Source organism: Poecilia formosa, unplaced genomic scaffold (assembly GCF_000485575.1).
Source record: "Poecilia formosa unplaced genomic scaffold, Poecilia_formosa-5.1.2 Scaffold285, whole genome shotgun sequence".
Lineage (NCBI taxonomy): Eukaryota > Metazoa > Chordata > Actinopteri > Cyprinodontiformes > Poeciliidae > Poecilia > Poecilia formosa.
Genome location: NW_006800224.1, coordinates 607,613 through 622,109, shown reverse-complemented (window position 1 = coordinate 622,109; position 14,497 = coordinate 607,613). Strand labels below are relative to the sequence as shown.

The window sequence follows — 14,497 nt, the reverse complement described above, 5'->3', positions numbered from 1 at the left end:
AACAAAAAGGCGCACGGCTGTAAAGTGAAACATGTTTTTTTTTTTTTAACAATCTTAAAAGTGTGATGTGTCTTTACTCTGAAACACCCTATTACAAGTACAATCAGTCACCTTCAATTTACCTGACATGGTGGTGGAAGCGTCATGCTGTGGGGATACTACAGACATCTCATATTTTTACATCTATTTGCTTTATCTGTTGGGCGTTCTGGCTTGAAAGTGCATCTGTGAATCTGACCAATAGTGAGAAACAGTGACATTGTAATGACTGCTTTGATTACGATAGAGCCATAAATGACTTCTTTTCCTGATTGTTAGCATTTTGGTCACCAAGATGTAGAAAAGGTTGATCCCTTTTAATCTTTTATTGCTATATCAGAGCCACCTGGAAGGATATAGCCAATCAAATATCACCTCTGTTTTTATTGTTTGTGATTAAAACCGATTGAACTTCAGCTTGTTTTAGATTTCTAAACCAAATCCTTCCATATGCAGCTCTGGCTTCCAGTGGAAGGATTTCATATGGGCAGTGACGCAGGGCGGCTTTAGAAAGGGGCGGTCCACCCAAAGACAGGTTTTCTTCCACCATCCTGTATTTAACCTTTCCCTCCAACTCTGCCCATGTACCCTGTTCATGCTGAGTTATCACATAAAATCATAAAATCCTAATAAAATGCATCTAAGTTTCTCTTATTCAACATCGGAAACCTCCGGATGTACGGTTCTGCAAATCCACCGACTTCTTCTGGAGTCCTTTGTAGATATTTATGTACAGAATTTTAGGCAACGTAAATCACAGGCTCTATTAATGCAAGCTTTTCCTACGCGTCTACATGAAGTAATGTCACCATCTCTGTTTTCTAGGTAGCATGTTGCGCTCTAGCTCAGAAGACCCCAGATTAGTAGCTGCAGTGTGTGTGTGTGTGTGTGTGTGTGTGTGTGTGTGTTTTTACAGCATGAAAGGATGTGCCGCCACTGCGTTTGCCTTTCAATGTCAGATCAGCTTTATATGCATCTAGAATTCATAAACACAGCTACTAATGCAAGTTGCTTTTGAACAAATCTGCTTAGACTTAGCTACCTACAGTAGATGTTATTAAGTAACTCCCCCCCCCTCCTTCTTTTCTTCTTCTTTTTTTTATTTTTTTTATAACTTTTCCCTTCATCTCACCTCCCTTTGAACCCCGTCCCTCCCTCCTGGGCTCTGCCGCATCTCGGGCGAGTACTGGTGGCTTTCTTACACCAGCCCCATGATGCGCGCCACCCACCATTTGCAGGGCATGATAACTCTGCAGGCCACCCTGCAGTTTCGGAAGTGGTACGGCCAGGACTGGTGGCCGCCGAGCGGCTCGCAGATCCTCTGACAGTGGGTGTAGCCGCGGCGACACTCATTGCAGCACACGCCCTGGTGGTCCAGCATGGGGTCGATGTCCGGGGCGCCCTGCTCGCCCTCCAGTCCTCGCTGCAGGGAGAGGAGGGAGGGGAAGAGAGGGGGAAGCAGTCAGACTTGAGTGGCTCGTTTTCCTCGTGGGCATGTTTAGCAATGAAAAGATCTCATTTCAGCCCTGTTAAATATGGATTTTTCAGCTGGCAGGATTGGGAGGCAGGGAGGTCACATGTGTGTTTTTTTTTTTTTTTACCCCCTGTTAGTGTTTAGTTTAATCCTGCTTGCAGTTGTCAGGGCTGTGATGAAAGGAGAGGAGGCTGGAAGGGAAGGGAGGATGTGTAAGTAGGCAGAGGTTGGTAGTAACTAGCTACATTTACTCACTTACTTTTACTTGAGTAATATTACTCTGAAGTATCGCTACTCTCACTCGAGTAAAATTTCTGGATGTTCTACTCACTGTGAGTAACTTTACTGAATGAAGAACAAACACGTTTCAACCAAACGTCCATCGGACACGTGCCTGAAGTTTTTGTTAATGTTTCCAAAGAAATTGATTTGGAATAATAATTTTGCCTGATTTAATTATGTTATTTACATGAATTATTTTCATTTTGGTCTTTAAACGGGGCAGTATTACATAAAATCTACTTTTTTTAGCTGTTGGATGTTGTTCCATCATCAAAAACATACCTGGAGTGTTGTCTTGATTCTTTCATGCATGTTTGAGAAATCCTTTAATCTCCATGACAGCCATTCAATTGTGCAAAACGCCTGCGGCGGGGGACCTAGCCCCGCCTTCAACAACAAAGTTCCTCCTCAGAGCTGCAGTTCCAAGCTCTCCTCCATAACGCCCACTCAGCTCCTTAAGACTAGCCAACAGACATTAGCAAACACCTGGTAGCACTGCACATCTGAGCTCAATATAGGAGCTACTTCTTAGTGAAATGGTAAAAATGTTAAAGGATTAATAGAGGAGCAATTAACCTGAAGATGGAGTTTCAGAAAGAGGAGTTTCTTAAAGAGACAGCTGCACCATCTTAAAGCATTAAATTACTAAGGCATATTTGATATTTACAGCATTTTTATGGCAACTCAAGTTAACATTACACTATAAAATGGCGCTATGCAACTAGGAAACACATAACATTGCCCCTTTAAAATACCAAAATTTCCACGTAACATATTTTACTCAGATACTTTTAGTCTGGGTTAGGCCCAGGGTTAGGGTAACGATTCGTACTTTGATCAGTTATGCTCTTTTACAAAACACTCCTTTTTACTCTTGAGTACTTTCTTGGACAGGTACTTTGTACTTTTACTTAAGTAAAAACACGTTGAAGTAGCACTACAACTCTTGAGTACAATTTTTGGCTATACTCAAAAACCTCTGTATCAGTATGGGGGCTGTTTAAACAGGGCAGCGGGGGCCACGGAGAAGAAATGCAGGGGGTTGAGGGCGATGAAATTATTCATACAGCCTCATTCCTGAAAAGGAAAGCTTTAGACAGCCGCGCGGAGAAAATACATACACTAAAAGATGTGCAGTGACGTGCCGAGCCCCTCCGCCGTGACCCCAGCATCTGCTGCGGCTCCCGTAGATGTGAGAAACTCTCCGCGGGGAAAAGGCCTTCTCAGGTAGCGCCCCTCGTATCCGAACGGACAGCTCGGAGCGCTCCGGCCGGATGTAAACACCGCGGAGGGAGCGCGTGTGACTCACCTGATAGGGGTTCTCCGGGTTGAACTGCGCCTCCCCGTCCTCGTCCTCCACCGGAACAGCTGCCTGCCGGCGCTCGCGAGGAGCGGCTCTGCTCTTCCTCTGGCCGCCTGCAACACGTCACAGTGTCACTATCTGACAGCGGGCCAAATTTAGGAGCGGAGTGGCACTAATGTCGCACGGCCGCTTCCCGGGCAGCGGACTTCAAGATCATCAGATGATGTGGGAAGATAAACAAATGCTTTTTTTTAAATATATATATATATATATATATATATACCTTTTGACCTCAGTGTATGCTAAAAATTCTCCATTCACGCTCTCTGGGAATCTTCAAAACACAATTCAGATCAAACGGCAGCGATGTTAAATAGAAAGATACTTCAACCCATTTGACCCATGTTATCTTTGTTCTGTGTAAGCACTCTGTTTGGCTGTTCAAATCCTTTCTGTGTCGGATCTGAAATGTTTTTTCGTCTTTTGTTGTTTTGCATACCGGGTGAGTGTGTGGGACGGAGCCAGAAGATGGGCAGATCTTCACACAGGTCCATGATCTTGCTGCTGAGGAAGGAGGAGTCGGACAGAGGCGGTCCTGCTGCCACCAGGATCAGATCGTCCTCGAATTTGGCAGGCATCACCTCGTCGCCCTGCAGGGAAGAATAAAAATGAAACGCACTCAGAGCCACAGCCAGTCGTCTCTGTATACTTGTATGTTCTTCCTCGTCTTTGGATAACCTGCTCTACACGACGGAAGCTTCAATTTCTTGCCATAAATATGGCGTCGAATTTACGCCAAAACGTCATTAGCTGCACTGAACGTCCCATGCGCGGACCATTCAGGGGCCAGTAGCGATGCTGGTTTTTGGGCGGGAGGGGAGTGGGGGGGATTAACACCTGTAGCTGTCTGTGATCTCAAAATATCAATCTGTCAAGTATCAACTCATTACGTCGTGTTTAATAATGAACAAAGTGTAGAAAAAGAAACAATAGCTCGTCTGTGATTGGCCAATTTTCCTCTATCGCGGACTCCGGTTGTTATGGCTTCCATAGCTAAAATATGGATGCATTATGCTAAGGCGGCTGAGTCGAAGCTTGTTTAGTAAGAGTTTCATGAATTTTTCATAGAAGCATGCATGTTTCATAGCTACAGAGATGTTGTGTATACATTACAAATTCACAATATTACTTGGTCTGGAAGTAGACACATTTGTAGTTTAACAGGTTTAGATATTTCGATAGTTTTAGCCAACATTTAGCTCCCCTTATCTGGGGAAAATAAAAGTTGTAACCTGCCTTAGATCAAGGTCACACTGGGTAACAAATATAGAGACCATTCAAATAATTTACAGCACAAGAAATAAAGTGAAACGTTTATGCATTTATTTACTTAAGATGAACTTACTATATTACTTGCTACGGAATATGTTTATGTGAGAATCCGTATTAAGCTTAAGGTTTCAGTATATGTTTCTGTTTGTCTTTCAGCCTATACTTCTCAGACCTGGTACCTGCCAACACTTTGCAGAGGCAGCCACCTCCAGGATGCCAGAAGGTCCCACAGGTAATAACATCCGTTGTTAATTATCTGGAGTGGCAATCACAAATAGTTCAGGCAATTAAAAACTCCAGCCGCACATTTACTTAAACATCTAAAATAGAGCTGAACTTGGAAAGAAACACGCAGAAAGGTCAACAGAATGTATCTGTGGAAACACAAAGAATTAGACCCAGTCCTTCAGTACAATCACAGTGGACATACTGCAGCCTAATTAACTAATTAACTATGAAGCCTTTTTTTTTTTTTGCTTTTTGCACAGAGTTTTATTTACGCTTCAAAAACCCAAAATCCTACCCAGTGCAAATATCTTAGTAGATTTGAAATAATACTAAACTAACTTAAAATAAGTTTTTCAGTCAGATGTAGGAGTTTCTTGTAAGTCAACTATTTCTTAATGTTGATGACAAACTATTAAAGCCAGTACTTTTTCATCAATATTAAGGAATCGTTGACTTAAAACAAGCACCTGTTTCTTGCTGAAAAGTTTATCTTAATTCAAGTGTACTAATATATTTGCTCTAGAAACCAGACCAGAACTACTTGGTAAGATTTTTTTTTTTTTTTGCAGTGTCATCCTTCACATACTTTCAAAACCACGTTTCATTTTCCTTCCATAATTATGAACTGGCTTTGTGTCGGTCTATAGCAAATATCCCATTAAAAACAACGAGTACATATTTTAAGGTGTATCACTGCTAAAGTCATTCCCAAGCAGACATTACAAGAACAAAACAATAGTTTGCTGCCGGGGTTTTTCTGTATCTTGTCACTCCCCTTTAAATAACCCACACTCTCCGCATCATGTCCAAGTCTAATCCTCATTATCGGCGCCCCGTTAACGCTCCGTTTTGGGATTATAAAGTCAAGCCCGAAGGCACTCCAGGCTGCAATATGTAGATTTTTGCTTTCGCGCTGACATTTGGCCGCACGCACGTTAACGTCGGCTCTCGTCAGCATCCGACGGAGGGGGGAGGGGGGCAGCGGTGAAGAGATTTGACGTCCTGCATGGACGGGAGTCTGCTTAAGATCCGAATGAGGTCTCGCCCCATAAACATACGTGTTGTGTGTGTCCACGGCCCGCAGCAGAGGAAGAGGGGAAAGTCTGCTGGGATGATCTCGCCCACAGGCTGCACTGCACCAACCAAAGTCACGTTTAGGGAACCGTTCAGAAATGACTTCTTTTTTTTTCTTTTTTTTCTTCCCCAGCTCAAAATAATTTGCTGGAGGGACAAATAAAAGCAGGGGGTCCTTCTTCACTGCTCGTCTGACTGATAAGAGTTTATCTGACCCGCTCCCACTGGATCAAGGAGGGGGGTTTGTGTGTGTGTGTGTGTGTGTGCGTGTGTGTGTGCGCTTATCTAACCCATATTTCCCATCATTCTAAATTATAGCAAATGACCAGCCTGCAGCAACCATTATAACGACATCTCCATGTCTTCCAAACACACGCGGGCTTCACACGTGGCGTACACACACACAAACACACGCGCGCGGCGCACCCACGATCATTTATGAGGCAATAACGCAAACACACACCCGAGCGCAAATGTGAAATAAATGATCGTTTATGGGGCAGACAGAGGCAATAAGAGCAGCCTTGCGTGATAATTAATTGTGTTGTTGTTGCGTTCACGTGGGAGTGTTTGTGCGCGTATGCGTCGACGGGGGAAGCGGCTGGTGCTGATGCGGATTTATGCGGATGCGAGGCTTACCCAGAACTAAATGATTTTAATTATCACGCGGCCTCAATTGAGCAATCACACGCTGTGGTGTGTTTTTGTGATAACAATCCTCACACACGACGTGCAAGTCCTCCTGTGTGTGTGTGTGTGTGTGCGTGTGTGTGCGTGTGTGTGTGTGTGTGTGTGTTACCCTCGCAAGCTGTCACTACTCCCCTGTGTGGTCCTGATAGGTGACTTGCTTAAATTTCTGAGGTCGCATTAGCGGTAATTAAAAAGTGGCAGCTGTTTAGAGCAGTGATGTTAAGTATAGAGAATTAGTTTTCATAAATACCTGTGAGGAGCTTTAGGATTTGTAATTGCGAGCGTGCGACACGGGCTACATTTATTAATCCCTTAAACTTCAACAACGCTCCACATAAACACGCGCTAAGGGTTAAAAATAGGGCTGCACGATCGCCGATTACCGATCTTTTAAAAAAGCTCAATATGTCGATTCCAATTTTGGCCGATACCTTTTTTTTTTTTTTTTTTTTTTGAAATGTTGCTCAATATAGCAAGAAAGTTGTCCAGTTGGCAACAGTGGGGTCACTATTAATTGTGAACGTGCAGACATGACTTGGAGGGCCAATCTGTCAGTCCAAACCTTTCTCACCAGAGAGTAAAAGAGGACAGTGTTTGATTTTTACACATTTGCCAAACTAGATAAGATCGCCTTCATATGTAAAAATCGGCCAATTACCGATTTCCCAAAATGAAAGAAATCGGCTGGACGATAAATCGGTGCACCCCTGGTTAAAAACCTTGTAGCTGACCAAACTGTCATTCACGTTTCATTAAGAAGGAGAGCTAATGCTAACAGCTAATGCTATTCAGAAGTCATAAATACATAGATTTTACCTCTCATTTTCCACAGTGTTTTTAAGGTGCAGTAGCTATGTTAGATGCTAAACTCAGGACCGCTGGGCAGCCTTTCACTTTTCTGCTTGGATTGTTTTGTTGTTTCCAATTGGGAAATCAGAAAAGGTTAGATAAGCACAGTATGTCGGAAAACTTGCTGGTCATCAGCACGACAGTGTTAGACCCACGCAAAGAAAATAACAATAATAAACTTAAGAGAATGAAGTCATACAATTACAATAGTAAAGTTGTAAAATCACCAGAATAAAGTCATAATGATTCTCGCACAACTTTATTCTCAAAATATAACTTCATTCTTAAATTATTGCGACTTTATTCTCATATTATTTCAACTTTACTTTCTTAATATTACAGCTTTATTGTCATGATATTCTGGTTTTATTCTTGTAATATTAATGACGTCTTTTCATCATTTTATGACTTTATTCTTGTAAATACATTTTTAAAATCTTTCCTTAGTACAGCCCTCACGCTCCATTGCACATCAGGACTTGTGCAGGTTCTAGCTGCTAATATCTCTGCAGACCCCACACATCCTGGACGCAAACTGTGAATACTTTTTCCGTCAGGTCGACGCCACAGAGGCAGTTTCTCCTCCCAACTCATGCATGCGTTTCGAGGGAGGAGGGACTCCTATCTCAATTCTTGCTGCTCTGATCAACAAAACAGAAAACATTCAAACCCCCAAAAAATCAGGAAACTGCATGATGGGAAAATTTTTCTGTTTTGGAGCTACTATGATTTCTACATCCCCTTTCTACAAAAAAAAAATAGTACTTTATTCAATTAAAGTGTAGGTGAAATTAATTAAAATTTGAATCTGAATCACAGTTTTTTATTGGGGGGTGAGGGGGTGAAAAAAAAAATCACAAGTACTTTTAAGTTGGCCCCTGTAGCAAAACGTTTGAACATCACCACTGCAGAGGAACCATTAGCTTCCAAACTGAGCGGCACAGAGAACTGAATACATTTTAGACGATTGTGCTGCCGGCTGAGTTGGTTTTAACCAAAGCACGATTCATAATTAGGCTGAGGAGTTACAGATATAATTTTCCGTCTCTTGAATAAATGGAACAAAGGCTGAAAAAGCATTTCGAACAAAGACAAAGCCGATCACGCACAAGCTGGGCACACATCTGACTAAATACTTCTTGTCAGATGGGTTTCCGTCTCTTCACAACGGATGAAACATGTTGGTTACACAGTATAACCAGCAGATATGTTTGCAACAGAGGAAATCCAAGCTAAAATGTTAACAATCAGTTATAAATGATTTATCGTCTGTTTTTTGACAAAGCAAAAGAAATTCACAGTTCATCAGATTTTAGCTCATTGCAGGGATAAAGAGCAGCAAGTACGCAAATGAAAAAAACCCCCCACAAAGAAATTCATCTCACCAGTTCAAATGTGATCGGGTCCTTGATCAGAGGCTCCACGTCTGGGAGCTGAGCTTTAACCTGGGTCCTGATGAAGCACTTGTCTCCCCCCGAAAACCGGATGCCTGTAATTCCCTGAAAAAGTTTTTGAAAGCGCGAGTTTATATCTGTTCACCTCACCAATAATGTCACACTCCAGATATGATGCATTTGTGCACAACTTCAAATATATATGAAAAAAAAAGGATCAAAGGGACTGTGATTAAAGGTCAAAATTTTAATATTCAGCGCCGTCAACCGCCGCCGCACTTCTCTGATTAGCCTGATTGGGGCTCTTTAATTAAAGGTCAAAAACCACCAGTCTGAATGCGCCGGAAATCAGAGGGCCGACGCATCTTGACACTGATTTTTTCCCGAGGGGATCCGATGTCTACTTGTTCTTCATTCCTCCACCGGGTTAATGAGCCAATCTTCCCCCGACCCCCGAGAGGAGCCGCCGTTGTTCCGACCAATCTCACTGATTCCTCCGACGCGGCCAACGGCGCCGCGATGTTCTCCGATCGCTTCGCATGAAACTCACTATCTCGAAGTCGTGGACCTCCAGAGCCTCGTCGGTGCCGCTGCCCGTGCTGAACGTCTCCATGTTGTTGGCGGGGTCGATCTCCATGGAGCCCTTCTCCACCTTGCCGTTGATGCTCATGGTGTAGTGGACATTGTAGACCTGTGGACACACACACACACACACACACACGCGCGCGCGCGCGCAAACGATGAGCCACAAGGAACACGCTCCACACACTTTGTCATGTTTTGTTACGTTACCACAAACTTCGGTGAGGTTTTATTTATTTATTTATTTAATTTTTTTTTTTTTTTTGAGGATTTAATGTGACCGAGCAGCACAAATTAATGCATAATTTAAACCGTTTCTCGTAATCAGAATGATAAACTATGACTTTGGAGAATCTCAAGAACAAAGTCCATGTAATAGAAGATTATTGCTCTGCAAAAACACAAAATCTTACAAAGTATTTTTGGTCTAGTTTCTAGTGCAAATATCTTAGTGAGCTTGACAAAAGTTGATTTCTAGTGACTTTTTAATGAGATATAGATACTTGTTTTAAGTAAGTAATTCCTTAATATTGCTAAGAAAAAAACTTTTTTCCATTTTGCAGATTATTTGTCTTCTAACTTGACATTTTCTCTTTGTTATAAGTTAATTTATCTGCCTATGGATCAAGTTGTTTTTCATCAATATTAAGGAATTATTTACTCAAACAAGCTGCTATGTCTTGCTAAAATGTTACTAGTAAGTTTGTTTAGTCTTATTTCAAGTTTACTAAGATATTTTCACAATAAAACTAGACCAAAAAAATTCTTGGTAAGATTTTGTAATTTCAACAGTTTTGGTCAGTATCTGTGAATGCTATGCTCTTGCATTCATTGTTTCTTAAAGGGGCACTATTATGTATTTTCCATCTGCACAGTTCATAGCACTATGAAATAAGTATGTATGTAACCTCCAGGTCTAAAAATGCTGTATCTTAGAAGAAATCTGACTTTTCAATTTGACCCCTTGAAATTGGGCTTCTGTCTCTTTAAGACGCTGCTACTCTTTCCGACACTCCGCCTTCTACATGCATCACATCAGTGCTTCTCATTATGCCATTTACAAACGTTCATTGGACTGAGAAGTTCTTCTTATGATGAGTGGCAGATCCACCAGGTGAAACCCTGGAAACAGCACCATTCATTTCTGAAGAACAAAGAAACTCATTTCTTTATTTTTCCGCAGTATATCATACAATCAGTCTCTTTTTCACCAGATCTGTCACTACGTACTTTGTGTCTTAAATGGATAATTAGCACAAATGTTGCACCATGGTAGTGCAAGGTCTCACACACACATTTGTTTTGCTATCTTTGTGGGGACTTTCCATTGACTTCCATTCATTTCTACTAATTTCTACAGCCTAAACCTTACCTTTACCCTTTTCCTAACCCTAACCATCACATACCTAACCCTAACCCTAACCAAAACTCAATTCGTACCTTAGTCCTAACTCTGACCCCTGACCCAAAAACAGGGTTTCCCCTNCACACACACACACACACACACACACACACAGTGACTGTTCCCTATACGTGTCTCAGTTCATTAGACAGCCAGTTATTGCGGGTTCATTTCTTCGTCAGAGAAATGCTGCTTAGACTCTAGGAGCAAAAGTTTCCTCCCGTTGCTACAGCAACCGTGGAGCTGAGCTGACACCCGCATCCCTGGAAGCTTCATTATGCCGATCCGAAGTGTTTTATAAATAATCACAAAAATTTACTTTTTTTTTTTTTTTTTAATTACCATTAATTCTAAAATCAAGTATATACCCAGAGAACCGGTTCTCAAGCCCTTCATTATGTTGTTATGTTACTTCTAGTCTACGTTGCTGTCATATAAGTATTCAGTTTCTAGATGTGCGAAGTCAGTAAACCTTCAGTCGGCCATGCTTCGCTTCATTTTGGTATAACATATTTGAAAATCTTCTTTCCCTCACTGTAACGCACATTTTTCAGTTGATCTACTGCATAAAATATTTACAAATTCATACTGAGCTGTGTCGTTGTATCATAAAACGTGGGAAAGGCCAGAAGGTGTGGGGATATTTGGAGGCTCTGTGGCCGACATGCATAGTTTCAGACCGGCAGGTAAGATATGAGGGTCCTGAGAGTGAACCCACCCCACACTGATATGCTGTTCAAGATTTTTTTTTTTAAAAGTCCTTCAACAAACAAAATAAATACACAAAACAAATTATACTGGTGTCGGAGGAAGGGAGTTGGAGCCACAGGAGAGGAACCTCTGTCTGCTTTAGTATTTAGGCTTGAATGGGGGGACAATCGGCAAGACTTCACAGGACCTCAAGGCCCTGATGGAGGTGCAGGGATGCAAAAGTTTGTGGTGTAGATCAGTGTGTGTCCATGTAGAGCTCCCCAGTTCAGAACCAATGTCTTGAAATGCACCAGAGAATCAGCAGGGAGTCGATGGAGACACATTAGAAGTGGAGTTACATGAAGACCAGTCAGGGGCCCAGCAGGAACAAACTTGCAAACTGCAATTTTTGTCTTTTTTAATGACTTATAGTGTGATTAAATGTATTCATGGGTAATGTTAATTGCGTTTCTTATATAATGGAAACACCACAATGGCGAAATTTTGTTTTCTTGACATCAGCAGAATGCCAACATAGTTTTGTGCTCTTTTGTAACAACTCGTCTAGTGATGGGAAATATTCTTAAAAAGTGACCGTATCGGACCGAGAGGGAGCAGGTAGAGCAGGAAAAGACCTAAAGCAGAGTCCTGTGGAATGCCGAAATTAAAGGGACAGGAACATTTTCTGTACATGGATGTAGCCAAGAAGGACAGGAAGTGGTACGAGGATGAGGGCATGGGATTTATTTAATAACTTATCTTGAGGCAAACTGTGATTTCAATTGGGTTTCTTATTTAATGGAAACGTCGCAATTACTAAATTGTGTTGTTGTTGTTTTTTTTTTATATTAGTAGAATATTAACAAAGGTTTGCACACTAATGTAATGGAAACACAGCGAGTGATTGGAAATATCCTTAAAAGATATCAGTATCAAACCAAGAGGGAGCAGAAACAGCGACTGCCCTAAAGCAGAACCCAGTGGAACGCCAAAACGGACGAGACACGAATGAGATCTGTACGCAAATGTTTAAAGAAGAACCCGAAATACCAACCCAACTCCTCAGTCTGCCTGGCAAGGTCGGACGGTCAACAGTGTCTTTTTGTTCTCTCACATTCACCTCTGCCCTTCTCTGAGTTAAACCTGACACTTTTCCACAAAAGTCCCACATTACCTTCCTCGCATCCTCTTTCTGAGACACGCATTCCGCACTCGGTTTAGTCTGGCCGTCCGTCTATCTCGTCTCGTCTCATTTCCTCGCCACAGACCCTTCCAATCTCTCAGGAGCAGAGAGCGCGCTCGCCGCCGACCGATTTTGCCGCTCCTGTTTTCCACCTCTTGCCCCCAGAGCTTCGGCGGGACCAGAGAGAAAGAGAGAGAGAGGGGCCCCTCGCCCCACTCCTCTCCCCCTGTTGCACCAGTTCAGGATCCCACAGCACAATGGCTCCATTCATTTGCCTCACACTGTACCACGGATGATTTACACTTCTCCGTTTGCCTAAATACCAACAATTTTAAAAAAAATAAAATAAAAAATTGAGCTCCTCCATCTGTTTTGATCTGCTGGGACTTTAATTCAAACAAGTTGGACATCCTAACACCGATGACTAATAAGCTTTTTTTTTTTTTCCTCCTCCATTATGAACATATTCAACAGACGTCTTTCTAGACTGCCATTTTCTCCAAAGAGAGTCGTTTTTATTTTATTTTTCTAAGTGGATATGGAGAAGGAGAGAGGAGTTTGGGGGTATTTGAGCTCTACTGGTACAAACTGATTAGTCACATCCCTCCCTTTTTTAAATCTGTGCTTTAATGGACCTGCAGCAACCAAAGAACCACTGGATACAACCCTGTAAACGAAGACACGAAGCATAAGATAAAGAGTCTGTGTCCTTTAATGCTAACGAACACATTTCAATATGCATACAATAATAAACCAGAACCTCTCATCAGACTGCACTATCTTCTCTATCGTCTTTCTCATCGACCCACGTTACGTCTCAGGCGGGCTGAGAGTTTCTCCCGCACACAGAGCCGCAGGTGTGAAACGTCACTCTTACGTGTTTCTCGTTGTTGTTCCAGAAGTAGAAAGCGCCTGCGGCTCCCAGCAGCAGCAGAACGGCTCCGGTCACCAGCACGGCGATCCCGGCCTTCAGCAGGCGTCCGGTGGAGGCCGGTTTCACCGCCACGGCAGAGTAGGCCTGGACGGGTTCGGCACGAGCAACAAACAACAAAACGACACATGAGACTTTTGTGGTTTGACTGAGCTGGTCACCCTTAGGGGGATGCACAGCAGGGTGCCACAGCTTCGTCTTGCACCAAGCAACTCACCGGAGGCATGAAGTGATGCTGGTCCTCTGGTTCCGCTGTCGCGATGGGTATTTTCTCTGAGCTCCCGGCCATGACTGGAGCCAAACAGACAAATACCTTTTTAAGCCCCAGTTCACTCAATCCCCCCCATCCTCTCCCCCGGTCTCTCTCTCTCTCTCTCTCTCTCTTAGAAAAGGAGGAGGGCACTTCTTGGCCAAACTTTACTCCTTAGCCCAAGCTGAGCATTTTCAGCTCTTAGAACTTTTAATAAAAAAAGGTAAAGTTAAGGTTGTAACTTCAAGCTGATTAGCAGCCAGAGAAGACATTAATGTAACTCAGAGGGTTTTTTTATGCTTTCTTCCAGAAAAATCATTAACCATTTTTTCCCCTTTGAAGCTTCCATAGGCTTTTGCTCATGCAACTTACATGAGTCTGATCCGCAGGATTTCATATCATTAGGTCTTATGACAACCTCAGCGCTGCCGACTTGGACCTGTTCAGTAATCGTGATGATAGCGGAGGAGGGGTGTTTTCTTTCTTTCTTTCTTTCTTTCTTTCTTTCTTTCTTTCTTTCTTTCTTTCTTTCTTTCTTTCTTTCTTTCTTTCTTTCTTTCTTTCTTTCTCCGTTATCATAACTTTGCACAGCTCTACCCCAGAGTAGTTACTGTTTCAGGTCAAAGGTTACTCCTGCGGAATGTCGCAGTTTTTTTTTCCCTCCTCCTCCTCCTTGATGGACATGGCGACGAGCCAAAACTGTCCTCTCTCTCTGTCTCTCTCTCTCTGTCTCTCTCTCTCTGTCTCTCTCTCTCTGTCTCTCTCTCTCTGTCTCTCTCTCTCTCTCTCTCTCT

At 42.6% G+C, this 14,497-nt stretch overlaps 1 protein-coding gene across 1 annotated transcript; it reads right to left on the bottom strand.

Annotated features, from left to right (window-relative positions):
- On the bottom strand, positions 1 to 13,778 carry LOC103151566 (chondromodulin). Its single transcript, XM_007571704.2, has 7 exons — positions 13,671 to 13,778; positions 13,400 to 13,540; positions 9,216 to 9,356; positions 8,657 to 8,770; positions 3,598 to 3,748; positions 3,105 to 3,211; positions 1 to 1,462 (listed from the first exon to the last, which is right to left on the bottom strand). Exons 1-7 carry the CDS (start codon positions 13,740 to 13,742, stop codon positions 1,238 to 1,240), a joined length of 951 nt encoding a protein of 316 aa, XP_007571766.1. The 5' UTR covers positions 13,743 to 13,778; the 3' UTR covers positions 1 to 1,237.
- Positions 13,779 to 14,497: the final 719 nt, after the last annotated feature.

Bases quoted from the DNA above. Each gene is read 5' to 3' on its own strand.
- LOC103151566 (XM_007571704.2), bottom strand. From the start codon at position 13,742: ATGGCCGGGAGCTCAGAGAAAATACCCATCGCGACAGCGGAACCAGAG. The intron at 9,357-13,399 runs GTAAGAGTGACG...GTGTGTCCACAG, and splicing joins GGAACAACAACGAGAAACAC to GTCTACAATGTCCACTACAC. The intron at 3,212-3,597 runs GTATGCAAAACA...GACGTGTTGCAG, and splicing joins CCGTCCCACACACTCACCCG to GCGGCCAGAGGAAGAGCAGA.